The 21,670-nt window shown below is 45.7% G+C and overlaps 2 protein-coding genes across 2 annotated transcripts in view; one reads left to right on the top strand and one right to left on the bottom strand.

The window, feature by feature from the left end:
- LOC147737672 (uncharacterized) overlaps positions 1-8,995 on the top strand; it is a 75,458-nt gene extending 66,463 nt beyond the window's left edge. The window contains exon 2 of the mRNA XM_086939799.1: positions 5,714-8,995. Within this exon, the coding sequence (XP_086795925.1) occupies positions 6,131-8,284 (2,154 nt within the window). The 5' untranslated portion in view covers positions 5,714-6,130 and the 3' untranslated portion in view covers positions 8,285-8,995. The remainder of the gene's footprint in view (positions 1-5,713) is intronic.
- LOC147737670 (uncharacterized) overlaps positions 1-21,670 on the bottom strand; it is a 235,558-nt gene that overhangs the window by 47,681 nt on the left and 166,207 nt on the right. The gene's annotated exons all lie outside the window — the stretch shown is intronic.

The following is a 21,670-nucleotide window of genomic DNA, read 5'->3' as shown; positions in this document are numbered from 1 at the left end:
CCATTGCTGCAGTCCATTGCTGTAGTCGTCCATTGCTGCAGTCGTCCATTGCTGCAGTCATCCATTGCTGCAGTCGTCCATTGCTTCACTCCATTGCTGCAGTCCATTGCTGCAGTCCATTGCTGCACTCCCTTACGTCAGTCGTCCATTGCTTCAGTCGTCCATTGCTTCAGTCGTCCATTGCTGCAGTCCATTGCTGCAGTCCATTGCTGCAGTCGTCCATTGCTGCAGTCGTCCATTGCTGCAGTCGTCCATTGCTGCAGTCGTCCATTGCTGCAGTCGTCCATTGCTGCAGTCGTCCATTGCTGCAGTCATCCATTGCTGCAGTCGTCCATTGCTTTACTCCATTGCTGCAGTCCATTGCTGCTCTCCATTACTGCAGTCCATTGCTGCAGTCCATTGCTGCACTCCCTAGTCGTCTATTCCTGCAGTCGTCTATTCCTGCAGTCCATTGCTGCAGTCCATTGCTGCAGTCATCCATTGCTGCAGTCATCCATTGCTGCAGTCATCCATTGCTGCAGTCATCCATTGCTGCAGTCATCCATTGCTGCAGTCGTCCATTGCTGCAGTCGTCCATTGCTGCAGCCGTCCATTGCTGCAGCCGTCCATTGCTGCAGTCGTCCATTGCTGCAGTCGTCTATTCCTGCAGTCCATTGCTGAAGTCCATTGCTGCACTCCCTTACGTCAGTCGTCCATTGCTTCAGTCGTCCATTGCTGCAGTCCATTGCTTCACTCCATTGCTGCAGTCCATTGCTGCACTCCCATACGTCAGTCGTCCATTGCTTCAGTCGTCCATTGCTGCAGTCGTCTATTCCTGCAGTCCATTGCTGCAGTCCATTGCTTCACTCCATTGCTTCACTCCATTGCTTCACTCCATTGTTTCACTCCATTGCTGCAGTCCACTGCTGCTCTCCATTACTGCAGTCCATTGCTGCAGTCCATTGCTGCACTCCCTTACGTCAGTCGTCCATTGCTTCAGTCGTCCATTGCTTCAGTCGTCCATTGCTTCAGTCGTCCATTGCTTCAGTCGTCTATTCCTGCAGTCGTCTATTCCTGCAGTCGTCTATTCCTGCAGTCCATTGCTGCAGTCATCTATTGCTGCAGTCATCCATTGCTGCAGTCATCCATTGCTGCAGTCATCCATTGCTGCAGTCATCCATTGCTGCAGTCATCCATTGCTGCAGCCGTCCATTGCCGCAGTCCGATACTGAAGTCCCTTGCTGCAGTCCATTGCTGCAGTCGTCCATTGCTGCAGTCGTGCATTGCTGCAGTCGTGCATTGCTGCAGTCCACTGCTATACTCCACTGCTGCAGTCCATTGCTGCAGTCCATTGCTATACTCCACTGCTGCAGTCCATTGCTGCAGTCCATTGCTATACTCCACTGCTGCAGTCCATTGCTGCAGTCCATTGTGGCAGTCCATTGCTTCAGTCGTCCATTGCTGCCTTCCTTTGCAGTAGCCCATTGCTGCAGTCCATTGCTGCAGTCGTCCTTTGCTGCGGTCCATTGCTGCGGTCCATTGCTGCAGTTGTCCATTTCTGCAGTCCATTGCTGCAGTCGTCCATTGCTTCAGTCCATTGCTGAGGTCCATTGCTGCAGTCGTCCATTGCTTCAGTCCATTGCTGAGGTCCATTGCTGCAGTCGTCCATTGCTTCAGTCCATTGCTGCGGTCCATTGCTGCGGTCCATTGCTGCGGTCCATTGCTGCAGTTGTCCATTGCTGCAGTTGTCCATTGCTGCAGTTGTCCATTGCTGCAGTTGTCCATTGCTGCAGTTGTCCATTGCTGCGGTCCATTGCTGCGGTCCATTGCTGCAGTCCATTGCTGCGGTCCATTGCTGCGGTCCATTGCTGCGGTCCATTGCTGCAGTCCATTGCTGCAGTCCATTGCTGCACTCCATTGCTGCAGTCGTCCATTGCTGCAGTCCATTGCTGCGATCGTCCATTGCTGCAGTCGTCCATTGCTGCACTCTATTGCTGCACTCTATTGCTGCACTCTATTGCTGCACTCTATTGCTGCAGTCCATTGCTGCAGTCCATTGCTGCAGTTGTCCATTGCTGCAGTCTTTCATTGCTTCACTCCATTGCTGCACTCCATTTTTGCAGTCCATTTCTGCAGTCCCTTTCTGCAGTCCATTGCTGCAGTCGTCCATTGCTTCAGTCCATTGCTGCGGTCCATTGCTGCAGTTGTCCATTGCTGCAGTCCATTGCTGCAGTCGTCCATTGCTGCAGTCCTTTCCTGCAGTCCATTGCTGCGGCCACAGCTGCCATGTGGCTTAATCGCGTGAATCCGATCGCTATCACATTTGCGGCGCTTGTGCACTCAACTCCCGGGCTTCTTTTCACGCACTTGAGGTGCCCACTTCTTTTACGCGTCTTTTCACTTTCAGCCCGGCCGCCCTTCAACTCCACCTCCCTCCCTCACCGCAAGATCGTGTGTATTTTCACTTTCAGCCCGCCCTCGCTTCAACTCCCTCCCCCTCCCTCACCGCTAAGCGCGTCTTTGACCATGTTAACTTGTTATCTGAGTTATTCGAATTCCTCTCCAATCGGGTAAAGGCCATATGAATACATCGCAATAATGAATATTTCTTTCATGTTGTTCCAAACAAAATGCAGCTTTTAAAAAGCGCCTGCACAGCCTGAGAAACAGCGCTCGGCGCTACAAAAGAGCAACGTCTGATATGTTTCTACTCACGAGGCTTTGAAATACATGCAGTGGAACGTCTAGCCTATATGTTGCCATAGTAGCCAGCGGCTGCTTTTCATATTGGCTTTGCCTTTCACAGACTAGAGTTTGGGATTTTATTAAAAGGTCTGACGGTCTGTTATCAGGTGACATCCATTGCGGCTGCTGGAAAACATCCCTCGGTACGTGGTCACATTTCAGCACATACTGTCCTCTGAATGAGTTTGACATTTTTAAGGGCCACTTTAAATCTATTGTCGTTTTTTTTCTTCATTTTGGCACACATGTATGCCTACAATCAATATTCAATGTTCCTTCCTGCCACTGGAATGTGAGAATTTCAAATACTTCATCATTCTTTATCTTTGTTCCATTCTTGAGATAAATTGGTGCTAACTGTGAGCCCAGGCATCGCTTGTAAAATCAGCAACCTTCGTAGTGTCAGGCTCTGCCTACACATTCAACCACCGCTGCAAACAAGCATTAGCATAGCCAATATGTCTCACTTTTGGGACCTTATAAGTATTTAGTTATGCAGCACAGTATCCTTGGTGCAAAAACAGAAACTGTTTCACTGCTAAACACTTATAAGGTCCCAAAAGCGAGACCTATTGGTTGTGTCAATGCTTGTTTATTAACCTAATTGTAGCAGGTAGACGTATAGTGTGCACTCTGTCAACATGTGGACAGGCTACTCTATGCGTTCCTTCTGGTCGAAATGCTGTTATGTTTGGCTTGGTGTACATTGGGAAACCTGGCACGCAGCTGATGCCTTGGGCAATATTTTATTAAAAATCAAGTATTAAAAGAACTGGGGTGGGGATACCTTGTTGGAGATTGAGTGTCTGCTGTGGTGCATTCCTGCAGCGTCACTCAGATCTATGTTACTACATGTGCCCAGGGTCTGCAAATTATTTGCTACTAGAGGTCTGCAGCACTGATTGTGCTACCCACCTATGCAGCCTGAAACCATGTCTCAGGCCTTCCACTGCAGTGCCTGTGTGTGTGCAGTTTACTGCCACATCAACTTTACATTTAAAACTACTTGCCAAGCCTTCAAATCTCCTTTCTTTACATATTAGTCGCCCCTAAGGATGGCCCTTGGTAAACCACCACGAGAGTGCTATGTAAGTAAAAGTTGGAACATATACTCTGTGTTTTACATGTCCTGGTAGTGACAAACAGCTAAATTCAGTTTTCACTGCTGTAATGCCGACTTTCATTGGCTAGAACTGGGAATTCCTTAGAATACCTATAAGCTGTAATTCCTGATTGGAAAGGAGTAGCCGTTTCATGTTTCATATTTCATATCTTTGGAATAGTAATGATAAATCCTCTTTACTGGTAAAGACTGATTTAACATTCCTATTTTAAAAATGCTACTTTTAGAAAGTGGACGTTTCTATGCTTGTACTGCTCTTTGTGCCTTATACCCTGTCTCTAATACACGTCTGGGCTAGGTGACCGACCCCTTTGTGCATTCCGTCTAGACAGCCACAGACAGTGCAGGGGTTGGGTGTGATTTAGCACCCATCTGCATCCATCTGTATTCTGATGGGTCTTCCTGGGAAGATGGGAGGAAGGGGCCCACCCTTACACATCACAGGGTAGTGAACTGGCCCATACAAATTACTGATAACTCCCTTTGGTAGTCTGGAGTGAGTGCTGGGATTGAAAGAGATACTGGTGCACTTCAAAACCACTCTTTGGAGTTTCCCTCAGATCATTGGCACATTTGGACGTAAGTGCTAAGTCTCTGGCCCTGTCAACTCCATCACTTCTGGATCTACACAGAACCGCTGTCAGAAGAACTGGGGTGCTGCAGAAAAGACTCAATTGGATTGTTTTTGACAAAGAATTGCTTTTCTGTGTGTTGCCCTGTGGAGTGCAGCTCTCTGACTCCTGGAAGGAGAGCTAGACTCTGTCTTCACTCCAAAGTGTGCTCCAAGGGCTTTTTAGCTTGCCTCCTGTTTCTCAAGTGTCAGAGACACAAAGGACTTCCTGCAGTTCTGGTGATGCTGCTGGACTCTCCCTTCCTATCCGTGTCTGAGGTGCCCCCTCCAAGTTCTGGACCTCAGAAGTGGTTTCTACAGCTGAGTCTCTGCCAAATCTGATGTGACGCAGCACGAAGCCCTGCAAAGTTTCTTCCGCTAGATGGCACAAGGCCTCCCCACGCACACTGCACCCCAAGCTCCAAGGGACTGTGTTCAGTGGGCCCAAATGGGTCCCTGCAGTCTTTCTGCGCTCCATTGTAGTCGGCCTGCACTTTGAATTTGCACCGGTCCCTCTTGACCAATCTGAAATAACCTTTTTTAGTGTTACCTGCTTTCAATTGTTTTATTACCTTTTTTTTCTTCAACATTCAATATCGCAGCTTCTACTTGATTGATTTTTATCGTTTTGGACTTGTTTTACTCAGATACATGTTCTCTATATTTCTAAACTGAGTCTTTTTGTGAGGTATTCACTGTGTTGTTGCATGAGTTATTGCACAAACCCTTTAAACATTGCCTTTTAAGCATGGCTGCTCTGTGCCCAGCTACCAGGGGGTGAGCGCAGAATAATTTGCAATTGTTTTGTGACTTACCCTGACTAGGATTGCTGGCCCTACTTGGACATGGTGCATACCTCTGCCAACCAGAGACCTGTTTTCTAACCGGTTCCATCTTGCATTATTCGTTAGGCCGTTTGATAATAGGAACCGTTCCCTGGATAAGAAGGGCGGCATCTTGTTGCTGTGGATTTAACATTGTAGTGTCTCTTGGGAGAAGATCTCACTCACTGAACAAGCAACAGTCTCTGGTCTCTTGGTTACTCCTTGAGTCCACACTCCTCAATAGAAGGGGATCACAAAAAGATCGTATGCCCTTACTCTGCCTATTGCATCTTTACATTGAAAGTGGAATCTAGGATTTCTTCAACGCACTTGTCTATATGAACACTTAAATGCATCATTAAATGCCAATGAGTTTTTCTGATGGGTTTTGCATTTAAGCTTAATGATTGTTTCTTTTTCTTAATCTAACAGGTGAAATAAATGCAGTAATGAATGTCAAAAGTAAAGCTATTAAACATCACTGGTGTGGGGAGTGATGTAAAAACAGTGTGCCTCAAAAACTCTTCCCTTGAAGGCTAATGCCTCGCCGAAGTCTTTTTCTACAGCAGAAAACCCAAGATGCCCAATGAGGTCTGTACTTGGCTCTTAGATATCAGCTGATAGACATTGGAGACACAACACACTGACATACTGAAGCAAGTCTAAGGTGCTGATTACGAAGGAAGAGAGAACCTGGTATCAGAAAGAACACACATGAGAAAAACCATATGAATTTCTAGAATGTGACAAAACATTTATTAGGCCAAAAAACAGCAAGTGCGACATAAGAAACTTCATACTGGAGAAAAACCAGATAGATGGACTGACTGTGAAAACGTGTTCTTTGCAATGAAAGACCCAGTGCAGCATCAGCGTGTCCACGTAGAGGAGAAACCATATAAATGTACAGAATGTAATAAATTGTTCAGATGGAAGGCGAGTCTAAAGCGGCATCAAATGATCCACACTGGGGAGAAACCGTATGAATGTACAGAATGTGACAAAGCATTTATAAGAAATGAAAAGCTAACACAACATCAGAAAATCCACACTGGGGAGAAACCGTACCAATGTACAGAATGTGACGTGGCATTCATTAGAAAGTCACATCTAATGAAACATCATAAAATCCACACTGGGGAGAAACCATATCAATGTACAGAATGTGACAAAGCATTTATAACAAATGGAGAGCTAAAACAACATCAGAAAATCCACACTGGGGAGAAAACACATCAATGTACAGAATGTGACAAAGCATTTATAACAAATGGACAGTTAACACAACATCAGAAAACCCACACTGGGGAGAAACTGTATGCATGTACAGAATGTGACAAGGCATTTATAACAAATGGAGAGATAAAACGACATCAGAAAATCCACACTGGGGAGAAACCACATCAATGTACAGAATGTGACAAAGCATTTATAACAAATGGAGAGCTAAAACGACATCAGAAAATCCACACTGGGGAGAAACCATACCAATGTACAGAATGTTGCCTGACATACATTAGAATGTCGCATCTAATAAAACATCAGAAAGTCCACACTGGAGAGAAACCATATCAATGTACAGAATGTGACAAGGAATTTATAACAAATAAACATCTAAAACGACATCAGAAAATCCACACTGGGGAGAAACCATACCAATGTTCAGAATGTGACAAGGCATTTATAAGAAATAGAGCTCTAAAGCTACATCAGAAAATCCACACTGGGGAGAAACTGTATGCATGTACAGAATGTGACAAGGCATTTATGACAAATGAAGACCTAAAACGACATCAGAAAATCCACACTGGGGAAAAACCATATAAATGTACAGAATGTGACAAGGCATACAGTAGAAAACACCTTTTACTGGAACATCAGAAAACCCACACTGGAGAGAAACCCTATCAATGTACAGAATGTGGCAAATCATTTATAAGAAATGTACAGCTGAAGCAACATCAGAAAATCCACACTGGGGAGAAACCACATCAATGTACAGAATGTGACAAAGCATTTATAACAAATGGAGAGCTAAAACGACATCAAAAACTCCACACTGGAGAGAGACCATATCAATGTACAGAATGTTGCCTGACATACACTAGAAAGTCGCATCTAATAAAACATCAGAAAGTCCACACTGGAGAGAAACCATATCAATGTACAGAATGTGACAAGGCATTTATAAGAAATAGAGCTCTAAAGCTACATCAGAAAATCCACACTGGGGAGAAACTGTATGCATGTACAGAATGTGACAAGGCATTTATGACAAATGAAGACCTAAAACGACAACAGAAAATCCACACTGGGGAGAAACCATATAAATGTACAGAATGTGACAAGGCATACAGTAGAAAATACCATTTACTGGAACATCAGAAAACCCACACTGGAGCGAAACCATATCAATGTACAGAATGTGACAAAGCATTTAAAACAAATGGAGGGCTGAAGGGACATCAAAAACTCCACACTGGAGAGAGACCATATCAATGTACCGAATGTGACAAAGCATTTATAACAAATGGAGAGCTGAAGCGACATGAAAAAGTCCACACTGGAGAGAGACCATATCAATGTACCGAATGTGACAAAGCATTCATTAGAAAGTCACACCTAATGGAACATCAGAGAGTCCACACTGGGGAGAAACCATATCAATGTACAGAATGTGACAAAGCATTTACAACAAATGGAGAGCTGAAGGGACATCAAAAAGTCCACACTGGAGAGAGACCATATCAATGTACCGAATGTGACAAAGCATTTATAACAAATGGAGGGCTGAAGCGACATGAAAAAGTCCACACTGGAGAGAGACCATATCAATGTACCGAATGTGACAAAGCATTTATAACAAATGGAGAGCTGAAGCGACATCAAAATGTCCACTCTGGGGAGAAACTGTATGAACGTACAGAATGTGGCAAGGCATTTATAAAATACAAACAGCTAAAGCAACATCAAATGGTCCACACTGGGGGAGAATCCGTATGAATGCACTGAATGTGGTAAGGCATTTATAACAAATGGAAAGCTGAAGCGACATTAGACAATCCACATTGGGGAGAAACCATTCAACTGCACTGAATGTGAGAAGGCATTTATTAGAAAGTCACTTGTTATGCAACATCAGATAATCTACACAGGGGAGAAACCCTATGAATGTACATAATAGTACATCAGAAATTCCACACTGGTTAGAAACGATATGGCTGTACTGAATGCGATTTAGCAGTTATTACAAAGCAAAGTTAAAAAATACACCAGAAAGTTTCCACATGAGAGAAACTATATCATTGTACAAAATGTGACAAAGAACTTATACCAAATGGAAAGAGACCATTCAACCTCACTGAATGTGACAAGCTATTCATTATAAAGGGAGATTTAAAACAATATCAAGTCCACTGTGGGGAGAAACCACATGAATTTACAGAATGTGACAAGGCATTCATCACAAAGCAAAATTTAATACAAAATCAAGAAGTTCACACAAGAGAGAAAATGTATGTATTGAATACCACAAAGCATTCATAACAAATGGACAACTGAAGCGATGTCTGAAAATCTACATGGCAAAAAAATCCTATGTATTTAGAGTGTAATAAAGTCTTCCAAGGAAGAATAAGCTAACATCAACAAATCCACACTAGGGAGAAACACTATTAATAAATATAACGTGGCATGGGATTGATTACAAAACAAAATGTAATATATATCAGAATGTTCACACAGGACAGAAACTCTATAAATGTATTGAATGTGACCATTGATTCATAAATGGAAAGCTAACGCAGCATCAAAAGTCCACCCTGAAGACTGCACTGATTGTAGCAAGGCATTTGTTAGCAAGGGAGAGCTAAACAACATCAAAGTCCCCACTGGGAAAAATCTATATTAATGTGCGCACTCAAATCAATCAATCGGTATTTATTAAGCACGGCAAATCATCTGTGAGATTCTCAAGCCGCAGGGGAGGAGTTGCTGTCCGGAGGGGCTGATCAGTTGAACAGCCAGATCTTGAGTTCTTTCCAGATTCACTGATGAGTCGGATCTCCAGTGCAGGGGAAGTTCATTCCAGGTCTTTACAGCCAGGTGGGAGAAAGAGCAGCCTCCGTGCCTGGTTTGACACTGGGAACGTGAGCAAGCAAGAGGGAGGTGGAATGCAGGTGTCTGGCAGGCTGGTTAAAGAATAAACTTTGGCTGATGTAGGACGATCCTTCGTTGTGGAGTGCCTTACAAGCATGGGTCGGTATCTTGCCTCTTTTCTAGACTGGGAGCCAGTTGAGTTTACTGAGGTGGGGAGTGATGTGGGTCTGCTTCAGGAGGTTGAGGATTAGTATTGCTGCTGAGTTCTGTATTGTCTGCAGTTGTCTCTGGAGGTTAGTGTTGATTCCTACATACAGAGTTTTTAGGTAGCCAAGCCAGTTAGTCACCAGGGCTTGGGTGATCATTTGTCTGGTGCTGATGGGGAGCTGCAAGATCTAAAGATCTTACAGCACATGTGCATTGTGAGTCATGGCATGGTCTGTAAGGGAGGGGACTGCTGACCACCATGCGTCGCTCCACGGAGATGCCTGGTAACTGAAGATGAGGACTTCCGTCTTGTCTGTGTTCAGTTTTAGGCAGTTGTGCTTCATCCAGTCGGTAATGTCGGCCGGGCACCTATGTAAGTTGTCTCTGGAGTTGGTGAGGTGGGTGTAGAAGATGACTTTCAGTCTGTGTGATCTAATAATGTTGGCTGGGGGTATCATGTTAGTGTAGAAGAAGGTGGGGATAATTGAGGATCCTTGTGGGGTACCACAGATGATGTGCTTGGGCTCAGGAGTAGGGCAGGAGTCTGATTTTCAGAGTTTTTCTGTTGAGGTAGGAGGCGATCCATTTCAGGGCATTTCCTTGGATTCCGATGTGGTGGAGCTTGTCGATCAGGATCTGGTGGGAGACCATGTCAAAGGCAGCCGAGAGGTCGAGGAGGATGGGGCTGTATTTTGACTGAGGTCCAGGTGGGCTTTGATATCATCTGTGGCTGCTATCAGGGCAGTCTCTGTGCTTTGATTGGCATGGAAGCCTGAATGGGAGGAGTCCAGGAGGTTGTTGTGCTCCAGGTGTCTGGTCAGCGTACTCTTGATTGTCCTCTCAAAGACTATGGCCAGGAACGAGAGCAGGGGTATCAGTCAGGAGTTCTTCAGCTGCTCTAGGTCTGCTGAATGTTTTTTAGGAGGGGTTTCACTTCTACATGTTACCACTCTTCTGCAGAGGGGGCCAAGGCGATCGATCTGTTATGTGGGTTTGTGAGCTCTAATCTGATCACCTTGCTCCTGAGGTTAAAGATATGGTGGGGCATGGATCAGCGGGTACCCCAGAGTGCATTGTGTTCATTATAGAGGTGGTGTCTTGTGCAATGAGGGTATCCCAGGAAGTGGCCCGAGGTCAGAGTTAGTGTCAGTGGGTGTGAGGAGGGCGAGGCTGTCACTTGCAGAGAGCTGAGGTTCAAAGTCCCTGCAGATGACCGCGATCTTCTAATGAAAGTAGTCAGCAAGTGTGTAGCACAGATCCTAGGAGGGAGTTATGATATTCTCTGTGGCTGCAGGGTTGCTGAATTCCATGATGGTGAAGTGCTCATTGCTGTGGTTTGATCTGATCTTTATCCAGCATGTGAGCGCTCTCTTCTTTGAGGAGGTGGTAGTGGTTGATCGATGTCCTGAAGGTGGTGTAGTGCACTGGATCCTTATTGGTACGCTATCTTCTTTCTAGCCAACAACAGTTTCATTTAGAGGTCTGAAGTTCCAGGGTAAAGAGGTTGACACTCTTTGCCGATTCTCTGATCTTGGTCGTGGTGGCATAGTCGGTGATCCAGTCTGTGAAGTTCCTGAGGGCCTGTTTAAGGTCTAGAGCTGTGTCCAGACAGTTGGCATGGCGAGTGTTTCAGTTCTCATCTGAGAACGTTTTCCAGTTGCGCTGGGTTGTTTGGCTTTGGTTGCCGTAGTATTGTGCCCTGTGATGGTGAAGTGGACAATGGAGTTGGTCGGTCCAGGTGAGTTCTGTGACATGGTGGTACTTGATTGGTTCGCTGGAGATGAGGATGGAGTCAAGCGTGTGCCCAACGATGTGTGTTGGGTCGATGACGAGTTGGATGAGGCTGATGTTGCTCATGCTTTCTATTAGGTTGGCAGTGCTGACGTCGCTTAGGTCTTCCTTGTGGAAGCTGAGATCTGCTATGAATATGTAGTGTTCAGAGGCAATGGCGAGCTAGGTGATGAAGTAACGGATGGCTTTGCAGATCTCTGGACGAGTTCCTGGAGAATGTGACAAAGTGTTTTTAATGAAGTATCTGTATGAATGTACAGAAAGTGACAAGGCATTTATTAGAAAGGCACCTCACAGCCAATGTATCATGGGAAAGCCCACCCTGGGGAGAAACCATATAAAGGGCCACGGGTATGCCTAGACGTGGGTCCCGGGCTCACTGTACACTGGATTCAAGATGACTGATGAGGGGTGATACCCTAAACCGGTCCCAGTATGCTTGTTTCTGGTCCAGGGAGGACCTGCCTTGAAAGTTCAAGCTGGACTGTACCCATGAGGAGCAGGGCCAATGATTTGAATATGGTTAAGTCTTAACTGGCTTGGCATGGTGAGCAAAAGAACAATGGATTTAACCCAGATCACTTGACTGGGGGTGAATGTTTGAATTATTCCGAATTCCGTCCATAATTTGTGTGTCTTTTGGTTATGTATATAAGCACAAGACAAATTTTAAACCATCAACACAAGACAAGAGACCTTGTATCAATTTTATCAACTCTATGCCCGCATACGTAGATTGATGTGGTCTACAATGTCACTTATGGGTGTGGTGACGAGATAACACATCCAGTGATGTGTCCTGTTTACAAAGCTGACTCATTGTCACTAAGCAGCATGACCAAGCCCTTTTCCTGTTCCAGAGTCTACTATAATAAACTGTCATGACAAATTCAACAGTGCTGTACCACACTCCTCTCCAACTGGACTCCCACCAAATAACATAAAAAAACATAAAACTACTGAACTGTACGGACCCATCTGGTGACCAAAGAAACGCAGCGGGGAGAATACGAAGTTAAATCCTCAGTCCTTGAATGGATAGTAGGAGCAATTGATAGGTCAGTGTGTCACCATCTTGAAGACATCGATACTTGGATAGAGGCTATAAAAAAACTGGTCGCTTTGCTTGTTTATGAAAGGTTAACTGTTAATTCCACAGTGATCAAGGCTTCAATCGAGCAGGATTTATAAAGCCCGGCTAATCGCCCAATAGGTTATCCAGGCGCTTGCAGGTCCTGTAGGCTTATTCGAACACCCAGGTCTTGAGGGTTGTTGGATGTGGCCCTTTTTGCAGGGTTATCCCCAAACATTTTGCTTCCACCTCCTATTTTTTTCATGATCTGTTGTTCTTGGTTTTAGGACTCTGGGCACTTTACCACTGCTAATCCGTGCATAAGTGCATATGCTCTCTGTGTAAATTGTTAATATGATTGGATCTCCCTGATTGGCAGGTTAGGATTTACTGGTCAGTACCTAGTAAAATGCACTGGGTGTGCCGGTGCTGGTAAATCAAATACTACTAGTGCAGCACTGATTCTGCCACCCACATGAGTAGCCCTAAAAAGATGTCTCAGGCCTGCCACTGCAATGCCTGTGCGCAGTCTGCTAAGTGCCATGTCGCCGTGGCAAGTGCACACACTTGCCAGGCCCTAACCTTCCCTTTTCTTACATATAGGACACTCTTATGGTTGGCTCAAGGTACCCCCCGGGCAAGGTGTAGTGTATGTGAAAGGTAGGACATGTACTGATGTGTGTAACATGTCCTGATAGTGAAATACTGCCAATTTCGTTTTTCACTATTGAAAGGCTAGCTTGCCCCATAGGACAGAATGAGGAATGCTTTGTAACATTCTTAAGCATATCTTCCCATAGGGATAAGATGGAAAAATAAAATTTAGGCTCTCTGAACTCAGAATTTATTAACACATATTTTACTAAAGATGGTTTTTAAATTGCGCGTTTGCAAATGCCACTTTTAGAAAGTATTTAGAAAGAAAGAAGATCCCCTAGGTACTACTTTAGAATGCTGCTATTTATTTAAGCAGACTTAGTGTCTTGACCATACTGTTCATAGCCAAATTTGACTTTTATCACATACATTTTTTATGTACTTAAATGCTTTTTTACAAGTACATATGTCTGAGCGCAACACAATCCGTTTACATCCAATATTTTTAAACAATTAACAGTTGAAGAATAGACATGAATTCTTCAAGCTACAACAATAATGTTACTAAAATTAAATAACATGTAATAATTACACCAACATAATCAGCTACAACAAGCAATCCTGAAGCCTGCTACTTAACGCCTTAGTTAGGACTGCTGTCACAAGGGCAGTTTTTCTGTGGGGCTAAATCTTTAGGTGAAGGCGTCCTCAGAAAACTAGTTAGACATGGACTAGTGAATGTCCCTTTGTGAATGAAAAGGAAAAGTTGTTATGTTTCCAATCCCATTGTTATGTCGCTGGATTTTCGTCAGGGCTGGGCACGGTGTAACCTGTTGGTTTAATAGAATGGACAAATAAATATGGGCTCTTTCTCGCTATTGAGACTATTAACTATTGTAGTGGGTGAAGTACCTTTATCAGTAAAGAGACTCAGTCAGGTTTCTCAAGAACTTTAAGGCTGGGCCTGTAGTGGAAAAAACGGGAAGAGACACGGACATCTTGTCTCAGTATTGATTGATATTCGGCCATTAAATATATATTGCTCCAGTAAAACTAAAAAGTGTAGAAACTTACGTTGATTTGGGTTGTTTGTAGATAGTTGGCCTCGAGTCTTTTCAGCAGTCTAACTTTGGAGTGAGTTAGACAGAAACACCACAGTGTTTTAGTTCAACAAAGTGTCGTGGAGATGACCCGTACATTTATATAGTGTTAAGTTAGCATGAGCTTATTAGAAGTTTAAACACCATTTTTCCTTGCCTGCTCTGCTTTGCACATGACATACTCTGCGCTGGTGTTTAGAGAAACGATAGATGCTTTGCTTCACATGAGAATAACTTGTTTTGCTGCATTTCTAGCCTGCTTCGATAGTTTAGTCTGCACAGTATGCGCTGACACCGTCAAGGTTATCTTAGACACTGAGGTTGTTGTTCTAACTGATCAGCGCACGTTCTATCCATCACATGTATGCAGCTGTGGCCACCTCTGAGGTTCGGCACGTTTAATAATGCACTGGGTGGGCATGAATAGACACACTTGGAGAACATTTGTGTGCTGAGAGCTTGAGGAGAATATGATGTGATCCACTCCTGCTGATTACCAGAGGTATGGGGCCACCCATGTAAACCTGTGAGACCTTAATTAGTTATAAAATAACTTGCTATCTAGGGAGGGCGAAATATAGGTATATGTATAACCTGTTTCCCTTTAGCATTATAACATGCTTTCTCCCTTTGTATTTTATGGAGCAGTAACAATGCTGACAACCTGCTTTTTATAATACGTTTACTTATACTAGCAAAGATGCTGCTCATTAGAACACGTTGTTAGAAATAAACATTTCAAACTTATTTGTGTCTCATTTACTCCTTGTTTTGGACTGATATGATAGTATAATGAAAGAGTGTTCTTGTTTCCACCTTACCTGAGGAATCCTAAGTTTCATGTTCTGGGTTGACTAATCATTGGGGTTTTCACTATAGGACGAAGAACCGATGAGTCACTGATGCTAGTCTGGTAGGGGATGTTAGGTACTAAGGTGAGTTTGGTGTACCCTAATTCACTGAGGTCCTAGGTCTCTATGCACAGTTCTGTATAGGAACGGAATCCCTGCAACATGGCGCCCAACGTTTGGTCGTATATACGAGGCGCTTGAGTAGTGCTACTATCAGTCCTTTTTTCTTCTTCTTTTTTTTAAAAACATTTATTGCCAATGTCACAGCTCACACAGCTTTTGTAGCCTACAACCCGCAGGCCGGCAGCATGACATATCCAAGCATTTAGGTGCGTTAACACAGCCATATTTCCGACAACCAGTGCAGTCCGGTGGCGAATCTGAGGTGTTACCATACTGTATCTTCTGCCTGTGCGTAAACGCATGTTAATATTGTTCAGGTGAAGCTGTGAACTGTCACTAATGCTTAATACTTAATACCACATCCAAGCCTGGCTGCAAATTACCCATTTGGTTCTCCATCATATCTAAATAAGTCCTCTGGCTCTAGCTGCGATCAATCCTCCCAGTCTCAGACTTCCCTCAACCCTCCCCCTATTGATAGTCCACAAGTACGAACATCCGCGCCAGATTCATGTCTTTTGCACATTACACTACTCACATCCCACAGACAAGCACTCCCATTCAATCGAACATGCTCACTGTTCCGCGCCACCACGACCCAGCCATTCTGCAAATGGTTCCCAAATGTCCAGAGGCCGTGTTCTGGCTGGCATAAGTTCCCAATAATTAGTCAGTTGGTCCCTACAGTATGTGACCGATTGGATCCATCTTGCCACTGCAGGAGGAGCTGCTTTCTTCCAATGTAAAGCTACCTGTCGTTTAGCCGGCAGCAGCAGCAAAGCGGTCAGCTTACGAGACCCTCGTGGCATCTCCAGAACAAAACCCAACAGTGCCAGCAATGGACTCGGCCTCAAGTCCACTTCTATAATCCTCCCGATGTATCCTAAGATTTCCTCCCAATAGAGCGCAATATGCCTACACCCCCATGTCAGATGGAAGAAGTTCGCATCGGCAGCTCCACATCTCCAACAATTCGCATCAGCCTGAAGACCCATTCGATGAAGCTGTTTAGGCGTGCGGTAAGTTCTATGCAAAAAGTTAAAATGTATTAGCCTCAGCCTATAATTAGGAGACAGGTTCTCAAGCTGCCAGCAACAAAATGCCCACTGCTTTTCACTAATTGCCGTGCCTGATTCCCTTTCCCACTCAGTACTGGATGTGCACACAAGTATTGGTGAGTGCTCCTGTGTGTTCCTGTAAATACGAGTGATCAGTTTTCGAGGAGAGCTATTAGACAATACATCTTCCAGCGCCGGTAACGGGGGAGGCGCCTTCGGGAACTCTGGGTATCTAGCTTTTCATGCGGCCCTCAGCTGGTAATAGAGCAACATGTCCGAGGCCGTCGGTTCCTCCGCTGCGCACATCTGTTGCAGCGTCAGAAATTCATCAGCAGGGTATAAGTCTCCTGCAAGTTTTAAGCCATGATTACGCGCTCTCTCCATCACCGCTTTGTCCGTTAGAGGTCTCAGCAGAGGATTACCTCCCAGCGGCATCGACGGAGCATAAAGCTCCGACATAACCGCCCTGTGTGCTATTTTCGACCAGGCCCATCTAGTCACTTCGACTGTGTTTATGTCCGATGGGGATTTCTTGTAAGGGTGGTAAGCCGTCGTATTCAGTGGGGTTGGAGAAGCAATGTCAATCTTAATCGCTACATGCGGTTGGTATGGGATGGGGTGCTGCCAAAAATGCAAGAACTGCGCCTGAGCACTGAACGCATATAGTTCAAAGTCTGGAGCAGCAAGCCCACCCTGGCTGAATGGTAGTGTCAATAGCTTCCATGAAACTCTAGGTTGACGTCCTGCCCAAACTAGCTCCAGAAACACAGTTCGCCGCCGTTTAAAAAAGTGGGCGTTGAGGGGAATAGGGATATTCACGAATAAATATAACAGTTTGGGTAGAATTACCATTTTACTTATAGCTATTCGACCCGTCAGGGAGAGAGGCACATTTTTCCATCTCTGCACTTTTCCCTCCATCCAGTTCACCACTTTTCCATAATTTGCTAACCATATTTCCTGCACTGATCTACTGAACCAAATCCCCAAATACTTAACACTGTCGTCTGTCCAGGCTATGGGAAATTCTGTACTGCACCTAGTGATGCCATCAGTCAAGGGCATCATTACAGATTTGGTCCAATTGACCTCTATGCCTGAGAGGCCCCCATACCGTATGAATTCCCTCATCAGTGGGTCAAAGTGTTCTGCAGGCTTAGTCATATAAATGGTCATGTCGTCTGCGTACATCGAGACGAGCAGTCCTCTAGAGGTGAAGCCAATACTGCGATGAGTGTGGTGTTGTCGCAGCCGCGCGCAAGGGGTTCTGTGGCTATGGCGAAGAGCAGCAGCAACAGAGGACAGCCCTGTCTCGTGCCCCTGGTTATTCCAAACGGTTCCGAAATCTGACCGTTGACTGTCAGCCGTGCCGTAGGAGACGCATAGAGGAGCGTGATCTGTTGAATAAATATCGTGCTAAACCCCATGCGGGAAAACAGAGCAAATAAAAACTTCCACTCTAGGGAATCAAATGCCTTAGTGGCATCCAGTAAAGCGGCAGCTGCCTGCACACTAGGGTCTAAATAATGGAGTAGGCCGAAGAGAACTCTCAAATTATGTGATGTGGCGCGACCAGGCACAAATCCCGACTAATCCGAGAGCACTATCTGCGGTAGCCTGGGTTTCAGTCTTTCTACCAGCAATTTGCCGTATATTTTCGCATCCAGATTAATTAAGGAGAGGGGGCGGTAGGACTCTGGGTACATCGGGTCTTTATCAGGTTTGAAGAGTAATTATCATGGCTTCTCTGAGTGTAGGTGGCCTCCTTATACACCTGATGCAGTCTTGGAGCAACTATGTCTATATACTCTTTGTAGAACGCAGCCGTCAGTCCATCCGGACCCGGGGCTTTGTCAGCCGGCATTCCAGCAATCACTTCTCTAACATCCTCTATTGTGAAAGACTGGTCCATGTATCGTCTGGCTCCATCATTAAACAAGGCCAACGCTATCGTGTCCAGATAATCTGCTATGTCAGTCTCATTAGCATTTGTGCGAGTGGTGTATAACATTCTGTAGTATTCCGTCATTGTATGCAATATGGCCTGTGGTTCTCTCACCGTCTCGCCGCTCGATCCTTGTAATTCTGTTATATATTCTGCCCCGCGTGGCGCTCGTAGCAATGCGGCTAATGTCTTCCCTGCTCTGTCCCCCTCCCCATACCTCCTAGCTTGTGCGTATTTATTAAGGTACGCTGTTTCCCTTTCAGCTTCTTCTTGGAAGGCCGTTAGTTTGATTCTAATTACTGCTTGAGTGAACGGATATGGACTTTCCCTATTACTTCTCTCTAGATTCGCAATATCCTTCTCTAGGCTACTCAATGTGTTCTGTATAGATCTAAGCACCCCTGTTTTTAGCGCCATGCAGCTGCCTCGGGTCACCACCTTGAACGCCTCCCACAGGACACCTGGTGAGTCCACCGTGCCTTCATTTAATTCAAAGTATTCAGACAGTTTTGCCCTCAGTTCTTCCCTAAACACTTGGTCCAGCAATGCTCCTGAGGGAAATCTCCAGCTAAAAGGACGTATGTATTGTGGAGGAATCTTCAAGCGTACACACACAGGCGCATGATCAGAAAAGGACCTTGGCAGATGTTCTGCCACTGCCAGACGTGCATGTAGATCTCTGGACATCAACCAATAATCAATCCTGGACCATGCATTTCTATGTGCAGTCACACACGTGCCCTCGCGTCCATCCGGGTGTAGAGCTCTCCAGGCATCCACCAGCCATTCTTCAATCATCAGATCTCTCAGAAAGCCTGCAGCTCTAGGGTGGTGCTCACGGGCCGTACCCTGTCTGTCCACCTCGGAGGATAGGACCACATTCAGGTCTCCGCCCCATAATATCGCCGCCTGGCCACATGACTGGACCTTTTGCCACAGTGTGCTGAAGAAACTCGGACTATCCACATTTGGCCCATACACATTGACAATCAGTACCGGAGTAGCACACAGTGTTCCTAGCAGTAAAATATATCTACCCTCCTTATCTATTATGGATGTGTGAGTTTTCCATTGTAAACCTCTGCGTATGGGGATGGCTACCCCTCTAGTATAGTTTGAAAAAGGTGCTTCAACAATCTCACCCCATCTGTAGTGTTTAAGCATGTTAGTGGTGGTAGAGGCCAAATGAGTTTCCTGCAATAAACAGATATCTACCTCATGGCGCATCAGGTATGAGTGAATTAATCTCGCTTTCCTTCTGTCGTTCAGCCCTCGGATATTCCAGGATAGACAATTAACCGTCTTATTAGGGGACCCCATCATACGTAAAACAAGCTACAATTAGGCCTCCCAACTCAGTCAGCCATTTCCGTATGCAGCAGCGAGCCAGGTCATACATTCTCTCAGAGTGACTACAGCCAGACCCCGGAAGACCTATGTGTGGTATTGCACTTGATCTGAAGTTTCGAGCTAGTGTAACTGTGAGGCCAATCAGGCAGCAAACATAACCAAACATCGTGTATCCCTGCCGCTCTGTCCCCCCGAACTGGCTGAGCATTATCCACCCCAATTATCCTTATCTTGTGAATTCGTGTCCCAACATCCCCTCCCCCCCACCCACACCAACCTCCCAATCAGGTTGTGTTGTCCCCCCCAATACCCCAAACCATACATTCCATAGCATCATGTATTGGTACATGGGATTCATCCCTTGGGGCATGCAGAGTGACCGCCGTTCTCCCCGTACTCTTGACGGGGTGGCAGAGCTGCTCGCACCACGTATACCCCTCAAGGCCCCATCCTTAATCATAGTTCCCGAGTGATGTTCGGTGAAATTTCTGAATGTCCTCCTGAAATGGGCACCCCACTCACCCTCCCATTTTGAATCAGCTCCCTTTTGGGCTTGACTTGGCACAGGTGTACACATGCCTAGTATCTGCTGTATTATTCATATTGTACCAAGTCATTCAATGTCACTCAGTCTGTTTCCAGATGTGGCGTTGTCCGAGTTCGTCTGATTGCGGTGTTCTTTCACTTGTTGCTTAGCATATGCAAGTGCAGCACCAGGGTCAACAAAGAAGGTGGGTCTGCCTGGACCTTGGCCCCTCAATTTGGCCAGATATAGCAAGGCGTATTTCGTGCCGATCTGCTGGAAAATCCTTTCCGCCGGGATGAATTCCCTGTGAGCTGTTTGTACCTGTAGGGTGAAATCTGGATAAAACGCTACGTTATTTCCGTTATATTAAATTGCTCCCTTTTCTCTGGCCAAGCGTAAGATTGTGTCACGGTCCCTGTTGTTTAGCACTCGTGCCAATATGGGTTGTTCCATTGCGCCTGGCTTGGGCCTAGGACCCAACGACCTGTGAGCCCTTTCTATGAGGAACATGGTGGACAAATCGGTCCCAAACATGCCCTTAAACATAGTTTCCACATATTGCGCCATGTTTGGAATGTCTGTTGATTCTGCAATGCCTGTTATACGTATGTTGTTACGTCTTGATCTCGCTTCCAAGTCCTCATTCTTCTGTTGAATCAAGGCTAAAACTTTGTCCATGCCTTTCACTTTCTTCTCTATCTCCGTGTGACCCTCCTCAGTTTCTGTGACTCTTGTCTCCAGGACACCGCCTCTTCCCTCCTGCTTGTCCATTCCTTGCGTGATCCTATCCATGAGCTCCGCAAAGTGTCCATTTTAGAATCGATGCCCTGCAGCCCAGCCTTTAGTTCCTGAAACATGTGTTTCACATCGTCATCAACTGTGTTTTTTGCACTTTTCTTCTGTCCATCAACTGTGTTTTTTGCAATTTTCACATAGTCAGCCGGCATCTGATCCTGCACTCCGTCCTCTCCCTGTTCACGCTCCGCTGCCCCCGCATCTTGTTGTTTATTCGTCTTCTTTTCAAACGTTATTTTTGGCTGTCTAGTTTCCAGCTTCCCCATTGTGAACAAGCGCTGGAGCGCCCTCCAACCCAGTATAGCGGCTCAGCAGTGTGACACAGTCTCTCCCTTAGGCTGGCTCAGGACCCTGTGTGGGTCACAAGGATTGTAGGTCGGAGCAAGGCCGCTCTCAGCCGCAATGGTGGTAGTTCCTTAACCTCCCCAGCACACAGAGTACAACCTGCGCAGCAGTGGCAGTACCAATGCCCAGAGCTCACCTCTCATGCACAAATCGTCGTCGCCACACAGCCCGCACATATGGCACAACTCTCTTCCTGGGCTCCCCTGATGGTGGTCTGTGGCAGTAGCCGCCGTCTCTCACGCCTCACAGATCGCCAATAAATGAATGACCGGGGGCCCAATCAGGTTCGCTTGGAGGGGTCAGTGTATCACTGTGCAGCTCCTCAGAGTACCTTCTCTCTTCCCGGGTTGTCTGTTAGGGTCCCAGACCTGTCCCAGCTCACTGCACAGTGTTTGCACGCCGTCAACACTTGTTCGGATCCACTAGCGCTGTGCAGTCCCCTCAACGTGACTACTCTGCGGGGCGCATGCAGAGCACAACATTAGCCTGATGGGTGTTATGAGTTACCAGGAGCGCGTGTTCCCCTGCAAT

This window comes from Lissotriton vulgaris, chromosome 1_1 (assembly GCF_964263255.1).
Source record: "Lissotriton vulgaris chromosome 1_1, aLisVul1.2, whole genome shotgun sequence".
In the NCBI taxonomy this organism is placed as follows: domain Eukaryota; kingdom Metazoa; phylum Chordata; class Amphibia; order Caudata; family Salamandridae; genus Lissotriton; species Lissotriton vulgaris.
Note: the sequence above shows the minus strand (reverse complement) of the source record. Positions and strands in the feature narration are given on the sequence as shown.